Raw genomic sequence first — 21,115 nt, 5'->3', positions numbered from 1 at the left:
AAATTACTAGCATATAAAATATTATACCAATGTAACGCATTCATGTATCTTTGGCTAATCTTCCAAAGATTTGGAAGCGTGCTAAATGCCCTCAAGGACAATTTCCCTTCTTAAATTTATCTGTCTACTTTCATGAAATAGATGAGAGTAGACATACAGGTGATTTATATAGAAAGTACATGACAGTTTGGATATTCCAATCTCTCAGTCGGCGCTTTCTTCTGATCGATTCTATTAACTTACAGATTTTGGACCTGCAAGATTATATTTCAGGCTACTTGTATTCTAGTCTTTCGAACTGATTTTAAACTTTATTATTCTTTTTAAAATTGATTATGTTTATAGATGTAAACCGACTCTCAAGATATTTTAATTATTTCTAGCGCCAGATATCTACCGTACGTCATAAATTACGCATAGGATTTTTTTAAATGTCCAAATGCACTTGTTTTTTTGTAGGAGGATCATTTTGATGACTGTATCTCTGATGGTGTAACGTTTTAACAAATTGAATCACCCATTAATTGTAATCTTGGTATCTAATAAATGCACGATGTATCAAGTTATATCATTTCTGGCGCTCTTGTTACCTTATTTTTAAATAAAACTGAGGTTTGTCTTGATATTTTTATCATGATCAAAATAAAACAACGGTACTTATTTTGAACAATGAATCTTGAAATTAATGATATAACAACCCTTCGTTAGATGCTCATTTTATTTATTTTACTTTATTTTTAATCGATCAGATCTTTTGATTTTTCTTTATTTTTTAGTCGGTCAGTAATAAAGGAGAGAGCTAGCATGAGGCGGATGATGATCAAGAGGTGCGGATCAATGGACACCCTGACGGTGACCAACGATAAACTGGACACGCGCAGCCATCTCTCTGACCCCAATGACCTCAACCGAAAGTCGGCTGTCGTCGTCACGTATTCCATTGATGACGACAACCAAAAAGATGTCTGAGATATCTCCATATTCATTGGTCGACGTTCCATTAATTTGATTGGTTCGTCTCTTCTTCTGCTAGCAGAAGTTTGAGAGAAGTAAAAGTGTCGTGAGATTTGATTGGCTGTCTGTGGACAGGTGGAAAAGAGTTTGGTTTGCAAACATTTTCAAAGACTAAATATAACATGCGTCTCTGCATTATTCCTGTGATATTGCCACTAACAAGAATGGACTTGTGACATACTTGTCTTTATTTTATTTTTTGCTGTTGATAATATTTTTTGATTTGTGACGATAACTTAGAAAAGATGAGTTATAATTGTATTTTATTGATTAAAGTGTAGTTTTTCTTTTCTGAAAAGGTTACAATATGTTTGCATTGAGTAATATTTGTAGTTTTGATTAAAGTAGAAAATGTTGTATTTATTGGGCTTTTAATGATAGAAATTATCATTGTTTAAGTTGATTGTTTTATGAATTATTTTTAACTATGTTTTGAAGTGCTCATTATTAAAGTTATATATCAGTTATATCATGATTTTTATCATATTCAGAATACACGTGTATATAGATGTCATTTTTTGATAGCCAATGTTTTTCATGTTTTGTTAATTTATTTGAAAGTTTAACGATTTGTGTACATATTGATTAAATATAAATGACTGAGTGTGCGACTGCATTGAATACTGGTTCAGATATGGATGTATGGTATTTAGAGTGTCTGGTTTTGTAAATGATGAAAGAAACACATCAGCATTGTAAAACATACGTATTGGTCATTTCATAATAAGCTTTCAAGTTGTTGATTTTGCACTACGAGGTATCCATGACATTTTTTCTACCGTGTGTGGTTTTATTTTATTTTTTGTTTTATTATTGTAATTACTCATACGAAGATGCATTAATTCGTCAGCAATGTTTCCATGACATTGTACAAAGGCTCGTATCAAATCTCCGTTGTTGTTCCCAATTTTCCATTCCCATAATTCCCTTGCGAGCTTCCTCTTTTGTGATCAACATCCGCTGCACGAATTCCCACCATGCGATGTGTGCAAAAGCAAGCTATGAGATTTCTGACATCTGAGACAGGCGTGATGTATGTTTACATTCAGGTCCGCCTTGGCGTCTCCTTACACTGCTCATTTATAACCCCTCGGGGTTCCATATTTGGAATTATTCTAGGATAGTAAATTAGAGAGGGGGGACTCATTAGAGAAAACATAGATTTTATAGAAACCGCTGGTATCATACCCCCAGTTTTGTTTGATTGACAAATTCCAGAAACCTGGTGTAAATAGAGTGTCTCTGTACAGTCATCAGTAGCCATTAATGTTGTGATGCTAGCGCGAGGCATCACGGCGTTTTGTTATGCGTATATGTGGGTTTTATTAATCAGTATAAATATTATATAGTTTGGAAACAGTTCGTATCATTCCTTCCCTTCTGTTGTGTCAGAATGATAACTTTTTATTGATTTTATCTGAGATTTTGTTAATAAATTCTATCTAATAGACAAAGTGTCAGCTTTTTATTTTTAACAAATTTGGAGTTTTCAAACATTCCAGTTCAATTGAGGAATTATTTTGGAAGCATGTTTGTATGCTTCTCGGCGTTACATAATCACATTTTTAACTTCTTCACCGAATCCACCAAGCCTGAAATTCTATGCCGTCCTGTATCCGAATCCTCCTTACAAAAACCGTTTTATAGTTTCACTATTAGTACATGTATAAGCAATTTGATCTAGCTGAATCATTTAATTTAAACACGTTGAATAGTTATGTTTACTCATTTCTAGGAAATACCGGTATTTGCCTGTAAAATAGTATCCAGATGTTGTAAACACTATCATACCGGTAATATCTCAGATGGTGGTGTACCTTCCTTAATGAATCTATAAAGAAAATTAAAACATGGTTAAAAAAAAATTAAAAAAAAAATAATTAAAAACTAGAGCAAAGCAACGAGTGGGTCTTCCGTAAATGTCGAACGCGCAAAGTGATTTGAATTCACCATGGCAAATTCTATAACACTGTAGTATTGTTTTATTTTGTTAAAAAAGAATGAAATTTTCCAAAAATTGGAACTACTTCCGTTTTGGAGCAAAATTGATGAATAAAATTTTAAACCCCCCAGTACACCATAAAATTGATACATCTATCATCGGTAAAAATTTCAAAGCGATATCTTTAAAGTTTATGGATATTTCCTCCGGACAAAATCACTTTCATAAAAATTAAAAATGGCCGTTAAATTTGAACGGAAGTGACATAAATGATAAAACTTTAACATTGCAAAGGCACGGTAACTTTACAAAAGCTCTGAGAATTTCATTGAAATCGGATAAAAACTTTTTGAGATATAAAGCCGAGAAGGAGTCAGAATAAAATAAAATAATAATTTTAAAAAACTAGAGCAAAGCTCGTTTCAAGGCAACGAGTGGGTCTTCCGTTAATGTCGAGAGTAAAGCTAGATGTTCCTTCAAGAAGCAGAGTTCTTAAACCAATAACAATGGTAACTTAAAAAAAAAAATTAAAAATCGAATAATTCTTGGTACGACTTAACAAAATCCGAATGATTCGGAGTACGAATTAATAAATACCTTAACGATTCCAAGAACGACCTAACAAAAAAAATCCGAACATGTCAAAGTAAGACTTTACAAAAAATCGAATTATTTTTGGCACGAGTTAATTTCACTTTGAACATTATGCTATTTTTTAAACCTAGAACGCGGAATCAAAATTTCCGAAAAAAATCGATTTTTAATCCCTAATATCTCTGCAATGCATCGTCCGATGTTGAAACTGATTTAAGATTTAAATTCATCATGGCAAATTCTATAATACTGTGGTATTGTATTATTTTGTTACAAAAAATTAAAATTTTCAAAAAATGGAACTACTTCCGGTTTTGAGCAAAATTGATGAATAAAATTTTAAACCCCCCAGTACATTAAAAAATTGATACATCTATCATCTGTAAAAATTTCAAAGCAATATCTTTAAAGTTTACGGAGATTTCTTCCGGACAAAATCACTTTTTTTAGATTTAAAAATGGCCGCCAAATTTGAACGGAAGTGACGTAAATGCAGAAACTTTAACATCTTTGAGGCACGGTAACTTTACAAAAGCTCTGAAAATTTCATTGAAATCGGATGAAAACTTTTTGAGATAAAAACCTGAGAAGGAGTCAGAAAAAAATAAAAAATAAAATAATAACTAGAGCAAAGCTCGTTGCAAAGCAACGAGTGGGTTTTCCGCTAATGTCGAAAGCAACGCTAGAAGTACGTCTAAGAAGCAGAGTTCTTAATCTAGTAACAAAGAAACCTAAGTACAAAAAGATAAAAAAAAAAACCGAATGATTTTTGGTACAACTTAACATAATCCGAATGGTTTTAAGCACGACTTAACCAAAAACCCTTAACCATTTCAAGATTGACTTAACAAAAAAAACAATGTGTTTAAGTACGACTTAACAAATTTGACTTCATTTTAGGTACAAGTTAACTTTACCTTGAACTAACATTTTTCTTAACCCAGAATGCAAAATTAAAATTTACGTAAAAAATCAATTTTGTTTAAAACATAATTCTGAGCAACTTTTCCGCTTCACTGCTTTTCAAAGGGTTGACCTTTCGTACTGTGTGCTCGTTGCGTCATTAATTGTCAGAAACTTATCGATGTAAAGTTTACTTTACTGTACCTCTGTGAATATTTTCTATGTAAAATTACTATGAACCAGACAACAATGAAATGGTGAACATTTCATAGGGCCCCGCTTATGTTATTTCAGAGAATTTTGCTTTGACCTTGACCTTTAACTTGAAATTTTTCCAGCTGGCATAGAACTTTTAATTCAATTTCATTCCCCCTAACATACATGCATTTTTGTTCAATCTGACCAAGATTACGCATATTTGGAAAATAATCTACTGTCTAAAACTAATTTTAAAAAGATCTGCTATGACCTTCACATTGACAGACTTGGTTCAAGGTCACTGCACGCCATTAACCAATAAACTCTGTAAAGGTAAAATATTAGCCAAATAGGGGCTAAAAGGAGAGTATATCTATGCTCTTAAAATATGGATTTTTGTGTGTTCTGATATGACCTTGACTCTTCATCTACAAATATCATTCGAGGTCATTGCATATATTTTGATCAAAGGCATCATGTGGGTGAAGTATGAGGCTGAATGGAGCAAAGGGAGAGAAGATATACTCCGGACAAGGATTTTTAAAAATATAATTCTGCTATGACCTTCACAGTTTCTTTTCACTGAAAATAGGTTCAAGGTCACTACACACCCTTTACTCAAAAGCTCTGCTAATGTGAAGTCTGAGCCAAATAGGGGTTAGTAGAAAGTATATATGCTCTCAAAAAAGGATTTTTGCATGATCCGATATGATCTTCACCCGTTACCTAGAAATTTCATGCAAGGTCACTGCACATCGTTTAACCATCGAGACACTCTGCGAGTATTAGCCAGATTGGACCAAAGGGAAAAAAGATATGCCCCAGACAAGGATTTTATATACATAATTCTGCTATGACCTTAACCTTATACCTAAAAACATGGTTCAAGGTCACTGCGCATCCTTCAACCAAAGGAACCCTGTGGATGAGGTATGAGCCAGATTGGGCCAAGGGGAGAGAAGCTATGCTCCAGTCAAGCAATCTCGGATGGACAGACGGACAAATTGATCACTAGAAGGCGCCCGCATAAACATGCCTTTTTATCTAATTTAAAATAGTATCCATGCTATCTGCCCTTGGTGAATAGTCATCAAAACCATTCATCAGCAGAATTTGATTTCCCTCCTTTTTAAGGTGGTATGGGACATCTGTCGATATTAATGTGGATTAAAGTACTGTATAATTGAAAAATTTTCACCGGTTTAGAATTTTCAAATTTTACAATATTTAACAAAAAAATAGCTTTTAAAAATATTTGAAAAGGTAAAAATTGTAAAAACCCCAGCGGGATTCGAACTCATGACTTACAGGTTCCTAGTAAACCCTCTAACCCACTGCGTTAAGGAGTTAGGTGACCATTTTTGAAAAGAAACTACATGTACTTATATAATTACACTTTATTTTATTGTTTATTTCGATAAACAATACGTCACAAGATGGAAGTGTCCCATATCACCTTAAACTCGGAACACGTCTGACCTAATAAGATTGCCGCATTGAATACAAAGTTTGATTTAACTCTAATTTGTTTATCATCAAGAAATTCTGCATCGCTGACAAATAAAGTTTTCTTCTGTATAATGAAATACCAATTAACTGACTATTCGGACAATAGCAAGTTTATTGTCCCACTCCACAGCAACTATTTCCCATGGCTTTGCCTCATTAAATAGTTGCTGTCTTGGGGGACAATAAACTTGCTATTGTCCTCATACCCAGTAAATACTAAATAGGCATATAATATCCCATCCACCTACATTTCATGTTATATAACCTCCCGTTTGTAACCTTCAATTTCACTGTAAAGTCAACACATCTGTCATAGCCGCAAGTTTCACAATTTATTTCTGCTTCTCATGTACTTAAAATTAGGGGCCTTAATATTGCTTACCAATTCCAACAAGAGACATCCCTCTAACTATTGATAATCATTAAAATTCATTTCATGAATCTACGCAACAATGATAAACCTTCAAGTACAGTCACTCTCAATTTTACAAAAATATTGACGATACTTTATCCGAAACTGTTCCTTGTACCTTTAACTTAGTACACTAACATTTTTATGAAAAGACGGTTTGTCTTAGAATAAGAAAGCTAAAGCAATTCTGAGAAAAAGAATACGACATATTGCCAATTCCATTGAGGTTTAATAAAAATATGGCCATTTAAGTGAACCCACCATTTCCAATTTCCTTTAGTAAACACAGATTTACAGGGTTCTCCATAGTAACACATCTTTACCTGACCTTTTAGAGGTCAACTGTTGTTCAACCACCTTTAAAAGGAAACCTTATACAATACAACATATGCCTACATGATATAATCATGATAAAAGCTTCACATCACTTAGAAATACCCTTACATGTATACCCCCCCCCCCCCCCCCAATCTTTTGATTTTCATAAAAAGTCATGGTTTGAAATGTTTTACCTAATTTTATGAAACGTGTGGCAATTTCCTTGAGTAATTTCTCACACATATTTGAAAACAATCATCAATGATTCTAAAATTTGATCTTTATTTGTTTATTGTATGATTTGTACCATTTTAATTAACAAATAGACAGCTGTCCTGCTTGTGATTTCTTGTTTTCATGAAAAAAGTAAGCTAACAATCATATTTAGTGAATATCTAATCTATTCTGATTTCTATAGTCTCCTTCTAACCATGCTAAAACAGTAAGTTACAACCTACAAGTTAGACATCTGCCTTAAATTAGAATTAAATTCAAACACACCCAGGTAGCTGAAGACAGAGTTGATTTCAATGAAAAATGTTCAAATTTGACATGTTTTTCTACTTTTTTTCTGCATATATACCTTAGAAAGGTAGAAATAGGTTGTTTCTTGTTCATTTCAAAAGTAATTATCATAGCAGATGTTATTTCAAAGTCAAATGTACATTTACATATCCTACATGTAATCTTAATGCAGACAATTAAATAGAGGGGAGGGGGGGGGGATTTTTCAATTATGTAAACACATCTAAATATCTTTATGAAATAAAAAATAAAGGAAACATAATTGCATACTTTTATTGAAAAACAAATTTTCACAGCAATTATGAATTTCTTTAAACAGCCTTAATTTTGTTTTCATAATTTCTTATCAAACACAAACCACAACATGGCATGATGCTTTCTTCAAGTTCCATTATTGTTCATGCATTATCGGATTTAATTTGAATTACCGGTAAATAGTCTGTAGAACACAAGGAATATGCATGTGGATAGAGGTGACAGGTTAATCTCAGGAGCTGACCCACAAGAATCAACAGGTACCGGTAAAAGCCATGTGGTAACAAGAGGCTGTTTTGAGCTGAAATAAAAAAAAAAAATAATTAGCTGTGTTTACATACATGTACTAGTAATAGCTGTGTTTACATTAACATATGCATAGTATTTCTGTAAAAAATACACTGACCATGCAGTGTAATAAGTATGACATATCCCAATACATGATATAACATTTAGGCAGTACAAGATCAAAAAATTGCATATCAAGTCATAATATAATATTAAAAAATTTTCATAGGTATAAACACTTATCAAATTGAGAGAGAGAGAGAGTTTGAGAGAGAGAGAGTTTATTACGGTACCGTACTTGTAGTGCAACAGTCAATATTTCAATTCGTAAATTACAAATGAATATTACCCACCGAACAGCGTCAAAGTACATGTACTGGTATTAGCTTCTGGTATACCATTTTTTATCAATTCTACTGTGTTTTCTTTTTTTTGGCAAATAAATTTAGCGAGGGTTTTTGTTTATTTTCTTATAAATTACATGTTTTAAAAACAATACTATGTGTAATAAGCATAAAACATGTATGAGTAAACTTAATGAAGAATTTTTAATAGATTATTTTTCACAGAATGTGGTACATTACATGTATGTCAATCTTTATAAAACTAGCGTATATTTCGTGCGCCATAAATTGCAAGTTTTTTGTAAATATCATTTACTTGCATGATAGGTATATATGGTCTAACCAAAATTTTCTTCATAAAGCTACAGCTGTATGTACCACATATATGTTTTGTCACAAGTATACATTTAAAAAAAAAATACCCAAATTCCAACAGTTGAAATAAACTCGACTCATTCTCTGATAAGTTCATTGTGTTTTGTGCGTGCATATCTTATTTGTCTGCTGCAACAGCAGCCAATCAGCGGTAAGCTGAATCCACAAAAAGAAAGTTTGTGTTTTAGGAGCGGGTAAATTGTTTATGTGACACTGTCAAGAAAACCACACCAAATAATAACAAGAAACATAAATATTCACTTAAATGTATTGTGTTGTAAAGTAAAGGTTTTTAACACTTATTGCATCTTGCAAAACATGTGATGACCCTTAATCATCTGTCATATATCTGATATTCATGTATATGTAAAAGATGGGAGAAATAACGACGGAACAAACTGGGATTCGAACCTGGCCCTCTGAATCTCTAGTCAAGTGCTCTACCAACTGAGCTACATGTATCTGGCACCGGTATTCAAACCAGTCTGACCGTCACATTCCTCCCCCCTTAAATGATCTTCACCCTCGAAGATAACCCCTGGCAGAATCGAGTTAACCTGTTAGTTCCAGGGGTTGGTCACAACACCAATATTGTAACAGGATGGTAGAAATAATGAAGGACCAAACCGGGATTTGAACCTGGGCCCCCTGAATCTCTAGTCAGGTGCTCTACCAACTGAGCTATCTGCCACTGGTATTCAAACCGGTCTGATCGTCACATATATAAAGAATTATTTTAAACAATGTTGTTCAATAAAAAATAAAAACCTTCAGTTTTTGTCTGTAATTAATCAATATTGGCGTGCGATCAGTTCTCGCCGAGTACCATTTCTCACCAGTGCATTGTTACGTCATTTTATCAACACATAAAATTACATACGAAAATATGATGTAACAGTGCACCAGCGAGAAATGGTCCTCGGCGAGAACTGCTCGCACGCCAGTACTGCCAGTAGTCAGATTAAAAAAAGAGAATAAAAACTTACATTAAAAACATTAACAAAGACAATTTAAGTACACATCATAACTGCTAAACAAGAAAAATTATGTGAACTGGTAGAATGGTACGCATAGTTCTAACTTGTAACCTACATGTAGAAGTACATGTACCGGGTACCCGTTGGTCTGCTAAACCTCTCTAATGATACAATGATCGGCATCATAAAGATATTAAAGTCATGTTTGAACTCTGAAGTCTACAATTTTATTTACTTGAAGTTATGTCTACAGGGTATTCATGACTACATTTGGAGTCTTCTGCACAAGAATATATGATATGTTTCTAATTAGACCCTGCTTTGAATTTTGAGTTGAAAATTCACGATCTGTTATTTTTTTAAATAGATAAATTCAGTTACCCTTTCCAGTCCCCCATGAACCTTGAGCGAGTCTAAACATCCATGAAACATGTAAAAATTACACGTTAGTAAACAAACACCCACATCATAACAAAAACATCTAACAGTGTGCACGTACTTAAATGTACATCTATACTATATACTAAATTTTAACCCGTTAACAAGAAACTTTAAAAGGAGTAAAAGCCTCACCTTCTTCAGTAACATCCACATAAATCACACACTTTAATGTCCATCTTTTCTCCTTTATTACTCGTAGCTTATCAACGGCTGATCGTCGACAGAAGTGTGGCTGTCAGAATTTCCTCGTAAACGATTCACACGAGAAAAATATCCTCCTTAAACAAATATGTAGTATTGTTCCCTGTGCATGTTCATATGTTTCACAGTAAATAGAAAATGCATGTATACACCGAAAGAATACACAACTTCTCTTCTGCATTACGGCTCTCTCTTTTCTACAATGCCGTTCGTTTCTGTTTACATTCGGCGCGCGCGCGGGGGTTACATACAGGGGCGCCCCGACAAATAGTTGCACATAGAACGTTTAAATAATGTGTGTTCATTGAATTCATAAATGATATAGATGAAAAAAATGAAATTGAATCACAACAATTTATCTAAGACGCAACACAACGTAATGCAGTAAATGCCTGGGCCTTAAAGTGGCATTTGTTCGCTTGTGTGTCTATGTAGACATATTAACTCGTTCATGTACGATTCTCACATATTTGTTTTATGAAATTTGAAAAAAATATAGCACAGAACTTGTTTAATTTGATACCAAATGACATCATTTAATATATTAACAATAACTGAATTCATTTTTTTTCATTAGATGATAATGATTTTTGCTATCAGAAAAATACGTGTATGAGCTGCTGACCCCTAATTATAGGGGCCAGCCCTTTTTTCTTAATTTTAAATGAAAGCTCTCGTTATTCTAAACAACTTTTGCTCTATATGTATTAACAAAATATTTTTAGTTTAAAGGTTATTATACAAAGAACAACAAAATTTCAGACCCCCCAAAACCTTATACTTTACCGGCAAATAGCTTAAAAACTAAAAATCATTTTGCCAAACTTTTCATGCCAGCAAAACTATAAAATGTTACCAACAATTCTGCTAAATTTCATGCAACTATCTTTTGTAGTTCCCGAGATCAACTCTGGACAAAAGACCCCCAAATTTTCAATTAAAGGGCAATAACTCATTACCGGAAGTGAATTTTAAAAATTTGAAAAAAACGTCTCGAGATATTAACATTGTCTACATACCCTGAAAGTTTCATAACAATCAGACAACAAATGTTCGAGAAATGGCCTACACAAAATTTGCGGATAAAAAAAAAATAATAATAAGAAACAGTAGAATAACAGAAGGGTTTTCCGTTGAAAAACGGAAAACCCTAATAAAAAGAAACCGAAGAAAAACAAGAGGGTCTTCCGTTGGAAACGGAAGACCCTAATGAAGAAAAACAAGAGGGTCTTCCGTTGGAAACGGAAGACCCTAATAATAATAAAGTATAATTTTCGGCGGTATTCCTATGCCACAGCCAGAAAATGGTTCCAATCTTCAGTCTTTCCTCTTGCGGCTCCGCCAGTAAATAATACTCTAGTGAAAATGGTTACATTTTAGTCTTGCCAAATTGTGTTAAGAAATATTGATCATTATTGATAAAAAAAAATTGAGGCGAAAGGCATGGACTTTTGACCATAGTCTATTGAAAGCTCAGCCACGTCGTGAAAATGTGATCACAAAACTGGTTTTATATTTTTAAATCCAACACGCTTTTTAATAAACTTATTATTATCTAATTTAATTTTCACTCAATTCATTGCTAGAGCTCACCGAAACAAAGTTGGGCAGAGCTTACGGTTTACATGTATTATACCATCAGCGTCGGCGTCAGGTCAAAGATTTTGGAGGTCCCCATACGTTATTTATATATACAATCAGCGTCAACGGCAGGTTGAAGGTTTTGGAGGTCCCATATCTATGTCATTATTGATCCTACACTAATCTTCAAAACTTGGCAATGGGTGATGCATCTAAGGGTACTATTGACTTAGAACCATTATAACAAGAGCTTGGACTTTGGGTAGTTGCTGCAAACATCAATGTGACGTAGGCCTGTCTATTTCATTGAAGGCCACTCTGCCATTGCTCTTTGAAATCAACAAGATTTGTCTGGCTTTTGAGCAAAGACTACGCAATCGGTGTATATTTCACATGAAACCAGCGTCATTTTTAACTTGTTTTGACGCAAGAAATAGATAGTTACGTCCTACTGAAAGTCCAAGGTCTTGTTAAAATGGTTCTAACATACTTAGCATGCTGAATCTACTTGAAAAGTAAATCTGCGTCCCAGTACTCTCAGTACTTTGATGAAGGTCGATATTATGGAACTGACTAGTTTTGGGTTTAGCAGTTGGACTAGATTGATGATAACATATATTAACAAACGTATATCAGAGCTTAAAATATCGTGTGTCTCTGATCGAATTCAGAGGACCATCTTTCTCGAGAGAAGAAAAATATTTTGTCATAACAAGAGGGAGAATCAGAAACAAATCCATTCTTCAAAGCCCGGATGTAGAGACACACTGAGAAATGTAGCTGCAGGTCTGTAGCCCCCGTCTGAAAAAATTAAATTGAAGACCTGGGAAAATTCGGACGGATCGACGACCTGGGAAGGTGAAAAAAATCGGATGGACGACCTGTGGAAAAGTTGGATGGACGACATGAGAAGCTAGAGGAGCCAGGGGTCGTAGGAATAAATGCAGGTGCGGCAAGGTTTCACAAATAAAGACATTATAGACTAGTATCCATGAAAGTTATCATACAAATAAAGAGGAACAATGTATGATTTTTTTTTCTTAAAAATCATTTGATCAATATTACTTATAAAATTCTTATTTTCCAATGTGATTATTTTTGGACTGCCCTTGACTATTGGCCAATGTTTGGCCAGTGAACTATTAATGAAATAGTTATTAAAAGTAAATTGGAATAAAAGTTACTACTCATAGAAATCCAAATACTTTATTACAAATCCATTTACTGATCCAAACACATACATGTACATATAAATTATACATGTTTATTAATGAAAGACCTGAAACTGGGCATTAATAATAACATTTTGTGCTAGAAACTGTCTCTTTAAAATAGATTTACACTAAAAACATGGCTGTCTTCATTTGTCCAAATATTGGGTAAACAGAATGAAAATAAAAGATTCTAAGATTTTAATATAATTATGCATTACTGAGTTGATCTACCATTTTGATCTGGCATTTATCATCTAATGAGTATTTGTTGGGATTTCAGTACTGATCTTAATTCATATAATGCAGTAAACAGATTGTCCTTAATACACAAATTCTTAATACTCTATACAGTGCCACAGTGATCAACATGTGCCATTTATGAGTGTTTGTGTATTATCTTGGTGTATGCATGTGTAGATATCACACAATCTTTTTTCGATACAAAATATACATCTATCAAAGCATAAAGAAGTATCAAAATGATTCATTAAATGACTTTATCACAATTTAATATACCGGTAATGGCATTTATAATGCACCACACAAGTGATATAGAAAAGGTGGTTACTTTAACCCAAAGTATAGTCTAATAATCTAATGTACATGTCTAGATGAATAAAAATTTCACAAAAGACTCTCAAATGTCCTTCTAAAATAATTCCTTAAAAGGAAATAACTGTTAGTTTTGCTTCACCGCATGAAAAACAATTGTGCAAAAACAAAAAAACACGAAACATTGCAGTGACCTATCATCTCACAAACATTTCCAAAACAAAAGCTGACACATTCTATAAGAGTTTACTGTAAAGATCGATGACTGATTAGGAAATAAATTCCATCAATGACTTATAACCTAAAACAGAGACATACTCCTATCAAATGAATATAATGCAGGGAATGTTACACTCATTGATCAAAGAATTCCTTCTTCTTTTTCTCCACCTCGGGGCCCGACATTTCCTCAAGGATCTTAAAGATGACGGAGAAGTCTTTACCACCGTAACCCTTTTCAGTCATCTTGGTGTAAATCTCGAACGCTCGCTGCCCCAAGCTCACAGCTGAGTTGGTGTCTTTAGCTGCATTGTTTGCCAATCCCAAATCCTGAAATCATGATAAATTTTGTATAGGTAATTGTACACTACATTGTTCCAGATATTTTACCATTGATCCAAAACAAAATTGATCCGTGTAAATAATATCAATTTTAAAAATTTGCCAGAAATAAAGTAAATTAAATACCTAAGTTCAATTACTTTCCACATAGCATATTCTCTCTCTCTCTCTCTCTCTCTCTCTCTCTCTCTCTCTCTCTCTCTCTCTCTCTCTCCACAACAACTGGTTTTACCTTTGTCATCAGAGCAGTACCAAATCCCCCATCATAGTTATTGCTTGAGGGCACATTCTCGAACACCCCAGGGCAGGGATTGTATGTATCACTGGACCAGCAGCGACCAGAGCTCATGTTCAAAATCTTTGCCAGCATCTTAGGATCAAGTCCCAGTCTAAAAATAGTTCATGACATCAGAAAAGAATGTATCTGTAGCAGGTATTTAATATGCCATGTAGTTCATGTTCAAAATTTGAAAGTAACAACCTTGTCAGATAAGTATACATAGATATTTCTTTTTTGAACTCATAACTGGCTTTATGGGGGTCAAAGAAAAATAACTCTTGCTTAGTTTCAGACTTAAATACAATTTTTTCAATGTAGCTCTAAATGTAGAGGTGCATAAAATATTTATATATTTTATACACCTCTAAAACTTTTCTTAATTCTTTTTAAATGATGAACGTCACCAAGTCACAACTTAATCAGTAATTATTGTTTTAAAAAGGTTCAAACTATTAAATTCCAATGTAATGTAAATGTTTAACTTTCCGTTCATCAATACAAGTATCAAAAAATTTTCTTATATTCATGTTTCTCTCACATCTGATAAATATAATTTGAAATCTACCATTTCATACTCGGCTCTTTCACCTCTATTACATGTTCTCCGCGTAATCCTTATTTGCATATTACAACAGACGTGTTTGGATATCTTACATATTATCATTTGTAAGCCATTTTGATAACTTAATTAAATCTATCAATATTTATATGTGAACTATGTGTACTTACTTGATTCCTAGGTTCATGGTTTCTGATGTCCCAATCATAGATATGCCCAATAACATGTTGTTACAAATTTTAGCTGCCTGGAATGTGAAATAAGCCATAGCTATGTTTACTCGCTTGTATGTTTTTATTATCTATTAAATGATATAAAATGTATGGACTGGTGCTACTAGAATAAACAGCACCTTTAGAGCTTTTTTATAAAAGCCCCAAAAAAAACTCCCATGTAACTTTTTCTTTGATCAATAACCAAAAACATTTTTTTTTCTTTTCTCTTCATTTTGAGGACATGAATACATAAATCATTTTTTTCTTTCATAATAAAAAAAATGAAAAATTAACTACCTATACTATATCATTTTTCAAATATAAATGTATACTGTACTACATAAAATGTTCACTGTTGGTTGGACAACACTATTAATCCTCACCTGTCCAGTGCCCACTGCCCCACAGTGGACCACATTCTTGCCCATGTTCTGTAGGATTTCCTGGGCCTCTGGGAACTTGGAATCTGGGCCACCCACCATAAAGGTCAGAAGGGCTTGTTTGGCTGCGTTCACTCCTGTTGTTAAAGACGGTCACAAATGTTAATTATTTATGTACATTATCTTTAGGGGAAGAACTTGAATGATATTACACCTTGTTACAAATTAAATTTATTTAAAATCTGTAATTATTCTATAAAATTAGTCCAAATCAAATAACATTCTACAAGCAAAATTACATAATGTACATTTTGTGAAGGTGTCTGTGATTTCCATACACATGTTGGTTATGATTATTTCTGTTTTTGGTTTAACCTTTGCTATTTTTTACATAAGAGTACAGTGTATATTATTGGTAAATTCAATACAACATGAAAATTTAATCTATAAAAACCATGAAAACTAGGAAAACAAATAAAGCCTGTGTTTAAGAGTGGTGTATATATGTTCTTACCCCCTGAGACAGGGGCGTCCAGGTAGAATGCCCCCTTCCCCTCCGCTACCTTAGCCATGTCCTGGGAGACGGCAGGGTCGATCGTACTGCTGTCTAACATTATGGTGCCCTTCACAACCTTGCTGTGAATAAAAAGAAAATCTGTGTAAAAACAGATGTTCATGAAAATAAATTTTAAAGATGAAAGTCTGGTTTATAGTTTTGTTTAGGTGTTGCCAAATGCAATTTTTTTTACAGTTTATATCTACCTGTTGAGTTAATAAAAAAATTGACCAAAATCTTAAAATGAAAAAGCTTGCAATAATATAAAAGGGAAGGGGGTAATTCTGTTACCAGTAGTACAATAAATATAACATGGATTGTTAGTTACCTGAAAATACCATTGTTTCCCGTGTACACCTCCTGTACATGCTTACTGGCAGGTAACATAGTGACAATTCTGTCAGTGTTGGCTGCTATTTCTGCTGGATTGCTGGCAGTCTTGGCACCTACAAAATAATTATTTGACTAACAGTATCGTAATATTTCACTCTGTAGTAACTGTCAGTTGAGGTTTTCTGGCTGATGCAAGGGCAGCTACTGTGACATAGGTAATTTAACAAACCCTTATTTAATGAATATTGCTTATCAAAAGAATGGTTAGTGTAGTGGAATAATCTATTAAAGAATGTTTTTTATGTCATCCTTCATACCAGGTATGCAGAGGTACGAGTGTTAAAAATGATGTACATTCTCATTGTTTTAGAATATAAATTTTTTAAATATAATTATGATACAACTTTGATTTTTTTTTCCTAGAAACGCTTTATGTTAAACACTCAGTCCAAGGGAAAACAAAAAATATTTCTAAGGTGGTCTACTCTTATGCAAGAACTACAGGTATCAGGAAAATATTTACCAGCTTGTTTCAGCCCATCTACAGCAGCTGTGTTGACGTCATAAACCAGGACAGGGTATCCCTTACTGACCAGGTTCCTGGCCATGTGGTTCCCCATGTTTCCAAGGCCAATAAAACCAATAAGAGGTTTTTCCCCCTTAGAAACAAAAATCAACCATATTGTATTGTAATAAACTAACTGTCTGATACTGATAAAAAAAACATTTTCATTTTTTTAAATACACAAAACATTGATTTCACACAAACACAAGGCTAGTTAACAGACTAGTTAAAAAAATTTACAGCTTTTTTCTCTGAAAAACGCAGCTTCATTTTTTTAATGATTATGAAATCGTTGAGTACATTAATTTAAAAACTTTAATGTGTGCCATCCACTGTAGACACGTGAATAAATATGAATAAATATCATGAAACATATATATGATTATTTTAATACTAGGAATTGAGTGTTAATGTCTTACCTGCACTGGCCTTGTTACTGAAAACAAATGATATGTTTAGTTAAGTACATAGTAAGTATAAGGTAGAGGAAATTCGAACTCAGTCAATTGACATTCGCATTCTTTCTAATTGCACATCTTTTTTAATTTGCATTTTCATATATCCATGTACAATCTATTCTCACCTGAAAAACATCTTTTGCAAGAAATGTTCTTGCTTGTGTTTGTCACAAACCTTGAAAACATTTGTGTTGTTGTTAAAACAGTTCTGCTGACCCCTGCCATTTTCAAAACCTCGATCCCGACTTGGATGTAGTTTTCACCCCCACCCTTTTGAATAAATTTAGCGTTTTTATACCATCCCAAAGTGTTGGGCACGGCGGAAAAATAACTATCCCCTGCAAAATATTTTTCAAGTTTGTCTTCTTAACTCGAGCAATATCTTTGTAAAATATTGAATAAAAATTTCACATCTTCATCTAGCCTACAGAATCTCGGCCAAATCCAATTTACACAACTTCAAGTTTGTCAAAATGATGAACCACACTTTTTATCCATTAAGGGGGTAATATAAAAAAAAAAATAAGAAATTAGAGTGAGGTGTTTTAAAACCTTCTAATAAACCGAATGGTTAGAAAGATGATCGATTCGCTCCTTCTGTTTAAGGTGGCTCTATACACCCACTGTTTATTCCAATTTTCAACAGAAGACCACAAAACATATACTTATCAAATATTAAAATGATGATAGGGATACTATAAGTATTTTAAAAGAATTTTTTAATGATTTTTCGTGTTTTTGTAAAAAAAAATTTTAAAAATTAACTATTAACAAATTAAGAGAACTTTTTTTGTCAAATAATGGATATTTCCTTCGGACACCTAAAAAAAATATAACACTTCTTAACTTTAAAAAATGTTATTTTTGCAATTTTTTAAAACATTTCCCCAAAACATAATTTTTCATATTTTCTTATTCTGTTGACAAATCATCTGAAAAAGCTGCTTGATGTTATAAGAAAATGTAATTTAATAAATGAGACTTAAAAGATTGAATGAAAATCATTGCAAATAAACACATAAAAAATATTTTAAATTTTATTTGGACTGAAAGTTCCACAGGTAAGAGTTATCGTTCCTAAATCCCAAGGCCCAACACTTTGGGGACTTTCCATTTCTGAGTTAAAGAAAATTTTGTGTTGGAATAATAAATACATACATATTTCATTATAGGCCTATATAAGTGAATATATTCGTTTTAATACAAAACTAAGTCAAATTAATAAAGGGGGAAATTAACTAATAGGATTTACATGTATGTATCCCAACATGAGGGAAATTCAAACCACCCTCCCATCCCCTTAAGATGGTAAGGAACATCTGTGGATATTAATGTGGATTAAAGTATATTATGATTGAAATACTTTCACCAGTTTAGAATTTTCTTTCACAGCATTCAACAAAAATTCCGTTTTAGAAAATTTTGGAATGTTTAAATTTTTACATGTATTGTTCTTAACGGGATTCGAACTCATGACCTACGGGTTTGAAGTGAACCAACTAACTCAATGCGCTACGCTGTAAGATGTCGGTAATGGGAAAGAAACTTTTTAAAAAACTATACTTGATTTTATCGTTTAATTATTTCGATAAATAATACGACACAACGTGAAGGTGTCACACACCAAATTACTTGTCAGTAATGAATTTTCCAATTAAATTAAATCTATTCATTTAACAATTTTTTTAAAAGACCGGTCCCCATACAATTCGCCTCAGTTTAAATCAGCCAGTACCGGAGTTGCATGCTTCCAGATTTACTTTTTTGCGTACTGCGTCATCAATAAGTGGTGTATAGAGCCACCTTAAAAAAATTAAAGGTAACGGAGTATTTTATACAATTGATATTTACTATCCTTCTGTAGCAAGAATTTGGTCGCGCTTGTCAGCTTGTATTTGGTTAAAATCAGACAAGGGAGTAAACTTTAGTTTACAACCTGTTGTTTTTGTCGTCATGAATGAAGATGGCAAATTATTTTGCCATTCAAAATTGTTTATTTTCACTTTATAGGGAAAAAATTGCCTTGATTAGATCAGTTTCAATCAGCAAAAAATGTTTAGAAATATGTTTTTTTTAATTTTATGGAAGTCATAATTTGCAAAATTATATTGCTAAAAAGTAAGCATGTTTTAATTTATGCGTGTTTTTATTTGTTTTCATTTTGTTGTTTTCTTACATCGCAAATATCTTATTTAACACTGACATAATTCGGTATTTTCAATGATTATTTTTTTTTTACCTGAATAAAATACTTGCTTCATAGAGATTAAATTGCTATCATAAAAATTTTACATTATACGTGTCTTTTAGATTGTGTTTTTTAATTATTGTCTTGCTTTTATTTTTCAAATATTTTTTGTATTTATTTTAAATTAAATATCTAAATTAAAGATTATTTAAAAAAAAAAACACTTACGATAAATTTATTATATCAAAAGATGGGGAGGAGGCAAAAGAATTACATAAGGGATCATTAGTAAGACGAAAAATGTTTTTGGCTGAACATAATTTGTTTAATGTCCGGGAGAAATTTCAGTTTCTCCCGGGCATTAAACAATTAATGTTCAGTCAAAAACATTTTTAAGGAGGGGAGAGGTAATTGCCTCCCCCCTCCCCTCCTTAAAAATGTATATCAGTTCTGCATAGCAGTAAGTGCAATATATAATATATGTATTAAGAAGGTGACAATTTAAGTTATTAGAACTTGTACTTGGATATGTTTTTGACATATCTGGTCAATAAAATATGTTTAATTCAATTCCTTAAAAATCCACTTGTTGACTGAAAGAAACAATGGCTTCTCTTGTTAACTGAAACAACTCCTGTCTTCGGGTCTATTCCTTGTCTTACATCTCTTTCGATTAGAAGTTCACGCACCGCGATGAAAAAAAATACCGATAGTTAGTTAGTTGGCCATACTGCACGGAGAACCGTGATTCAGGATGGGAATTCCAATCTAGATTGAAAACACGGAAGAACCAGAATCTCCGATATATTTCAAAGTATATCAATTAATGCTTGCAGTCAAAATTATGACATATCGCTTTTCTTAATCCCCAATTTAAGGTTTGGAATTTAGAAAGGGGGAGGAAAATCTCTGACAGATATTCTCACAGTGATATACTTCACCTACACCTGATCTCAGAAACTTCCTAACCCAACCCTACAAACCTTACCGGCAGTTCCTGGAAACTCAGACAAACAGAATGTAATTTTTCTGCTTCTTTATTTTGAAAGCAGACAGTGTACTATTCAGTAAAACCTCCTCATTACAATGTTATGGTGTGTATAATGTTTGTTTTTGTGAGAATCTGATTTTTGTGAATTATAACGGCATTTATTTTATCTAACACCGCATGCACGGCTGTTTCAAGCTTACGCATGTCATATTCATCACTTGAATGGGTTGTTATAACAAAGAAAGCAAGGAAAAGTTATGACGCAAATTCTCCAGTATTTTGTTTGTGTTTTTTTTTAAAGTTCTTTTTGAGGGTTAATTTTTAAGGTGTTTGTTGTTAGCCAGATGTCTTGTAAAAATGACCACTTTATATTATATGATACATGT

General features: G+C 32.9%; 2 protein-coding genes and 1 long non-coding RNA gene across 5 annotated transcripts in view; 1 reads left to right on the top strand and 2 right to left on the bottom strand.

The window, feature by feature from the left end:
* LOC105338272 (thrombospondin type-1 domain-containing protein 7B) overlaps window positions 1-2,468 on the top strand; it is an 81,176-nt gene extending 78,708 nt beyond the window's left edge. For 2 of the 3 annotated variants that reach the window (XM_011443313.4, XM_011443312.4), the window contains one exon: window positions 777-2,468. In XM_011443313.4, the coding sequence (XP_011441615.2) occupies window positions 777-969 (193 nt within the window). In that variant the 3' untranslated portion in view covers window positions 970-2,468. The remainder of the gene's footprint in view (window positions 1-776) is intronic. The other variant, XM_066084327.1, reaches the window with a different exon arrangement.
* A 5,206-nt stretch (window positions 2,469-7,674) lies between these two features.
* LOC136275365 (uncharacterized) lies at window positions 7,675-11,356 on the bottom strand. The gene is made up of 2 exons (XR_010713925.1): window positions 10,228-11,356; window positions 7,675-7,971 (listed from the first exon to the last, which is right to left on the bottom strand). It is a non-coding gene; the product is annotated as an uncharacterized lncRNA (long non-coding RNA).
* Window positions 11,357-13,875: 2,519 nt separating this feature from the next.
* On the bottom strand, window positions 13,876-17,814 carry LOC105338271 (3-hydroxyisobutyrate dehydrogenase, mitochondrial). Its single transcript, XM_011443301.4, has 9 exons — window positions 17,676-17,814; window positions 17,512-17,528; window positions 17,051-17,186; window positions 16,523-16,640; window positions 16,153-16,274; window positions 15,642-15,775; window positions 15,214-15,290; window positions 14,437-14,593; window positions 13,876-14,192 (listed from the first exon to the last, which is right to left on the bottom strand). Exons 1-9 carry the CDS (start codon window positions 17,773-17,775, stop codon window positions 13,998-14,000), a joined length of 1,056 nt encoding a protein of 351 aa, XP_011441603.2. The 5' UTR covers window positions 17,776-17,814; the 3' UTR covers window positions 13,876-13,997.
* Between the last annotated feature and the right edge of the window lie 3,301 nt (window positions 17,815-21,115).

The sequence above is a fragment of the Magallana gigas genome, chromosome 5 (genome assembly GCF_963853765.1).
Source record: "Magallana gigas chromosome 5, xbMagGiga1.1, whole genome shotgun sequence".
Lineage (NCBI taxonomy): Eukaryota > Metazoa > Mollusca > Bivalvia > Ostreida > Ostreidae > Magallana > Magallana gigas.
Note: the sequence above shows the minus strand (reverse complement) of the source record. Positions and strands in the feature narration are given on the sequence as shown.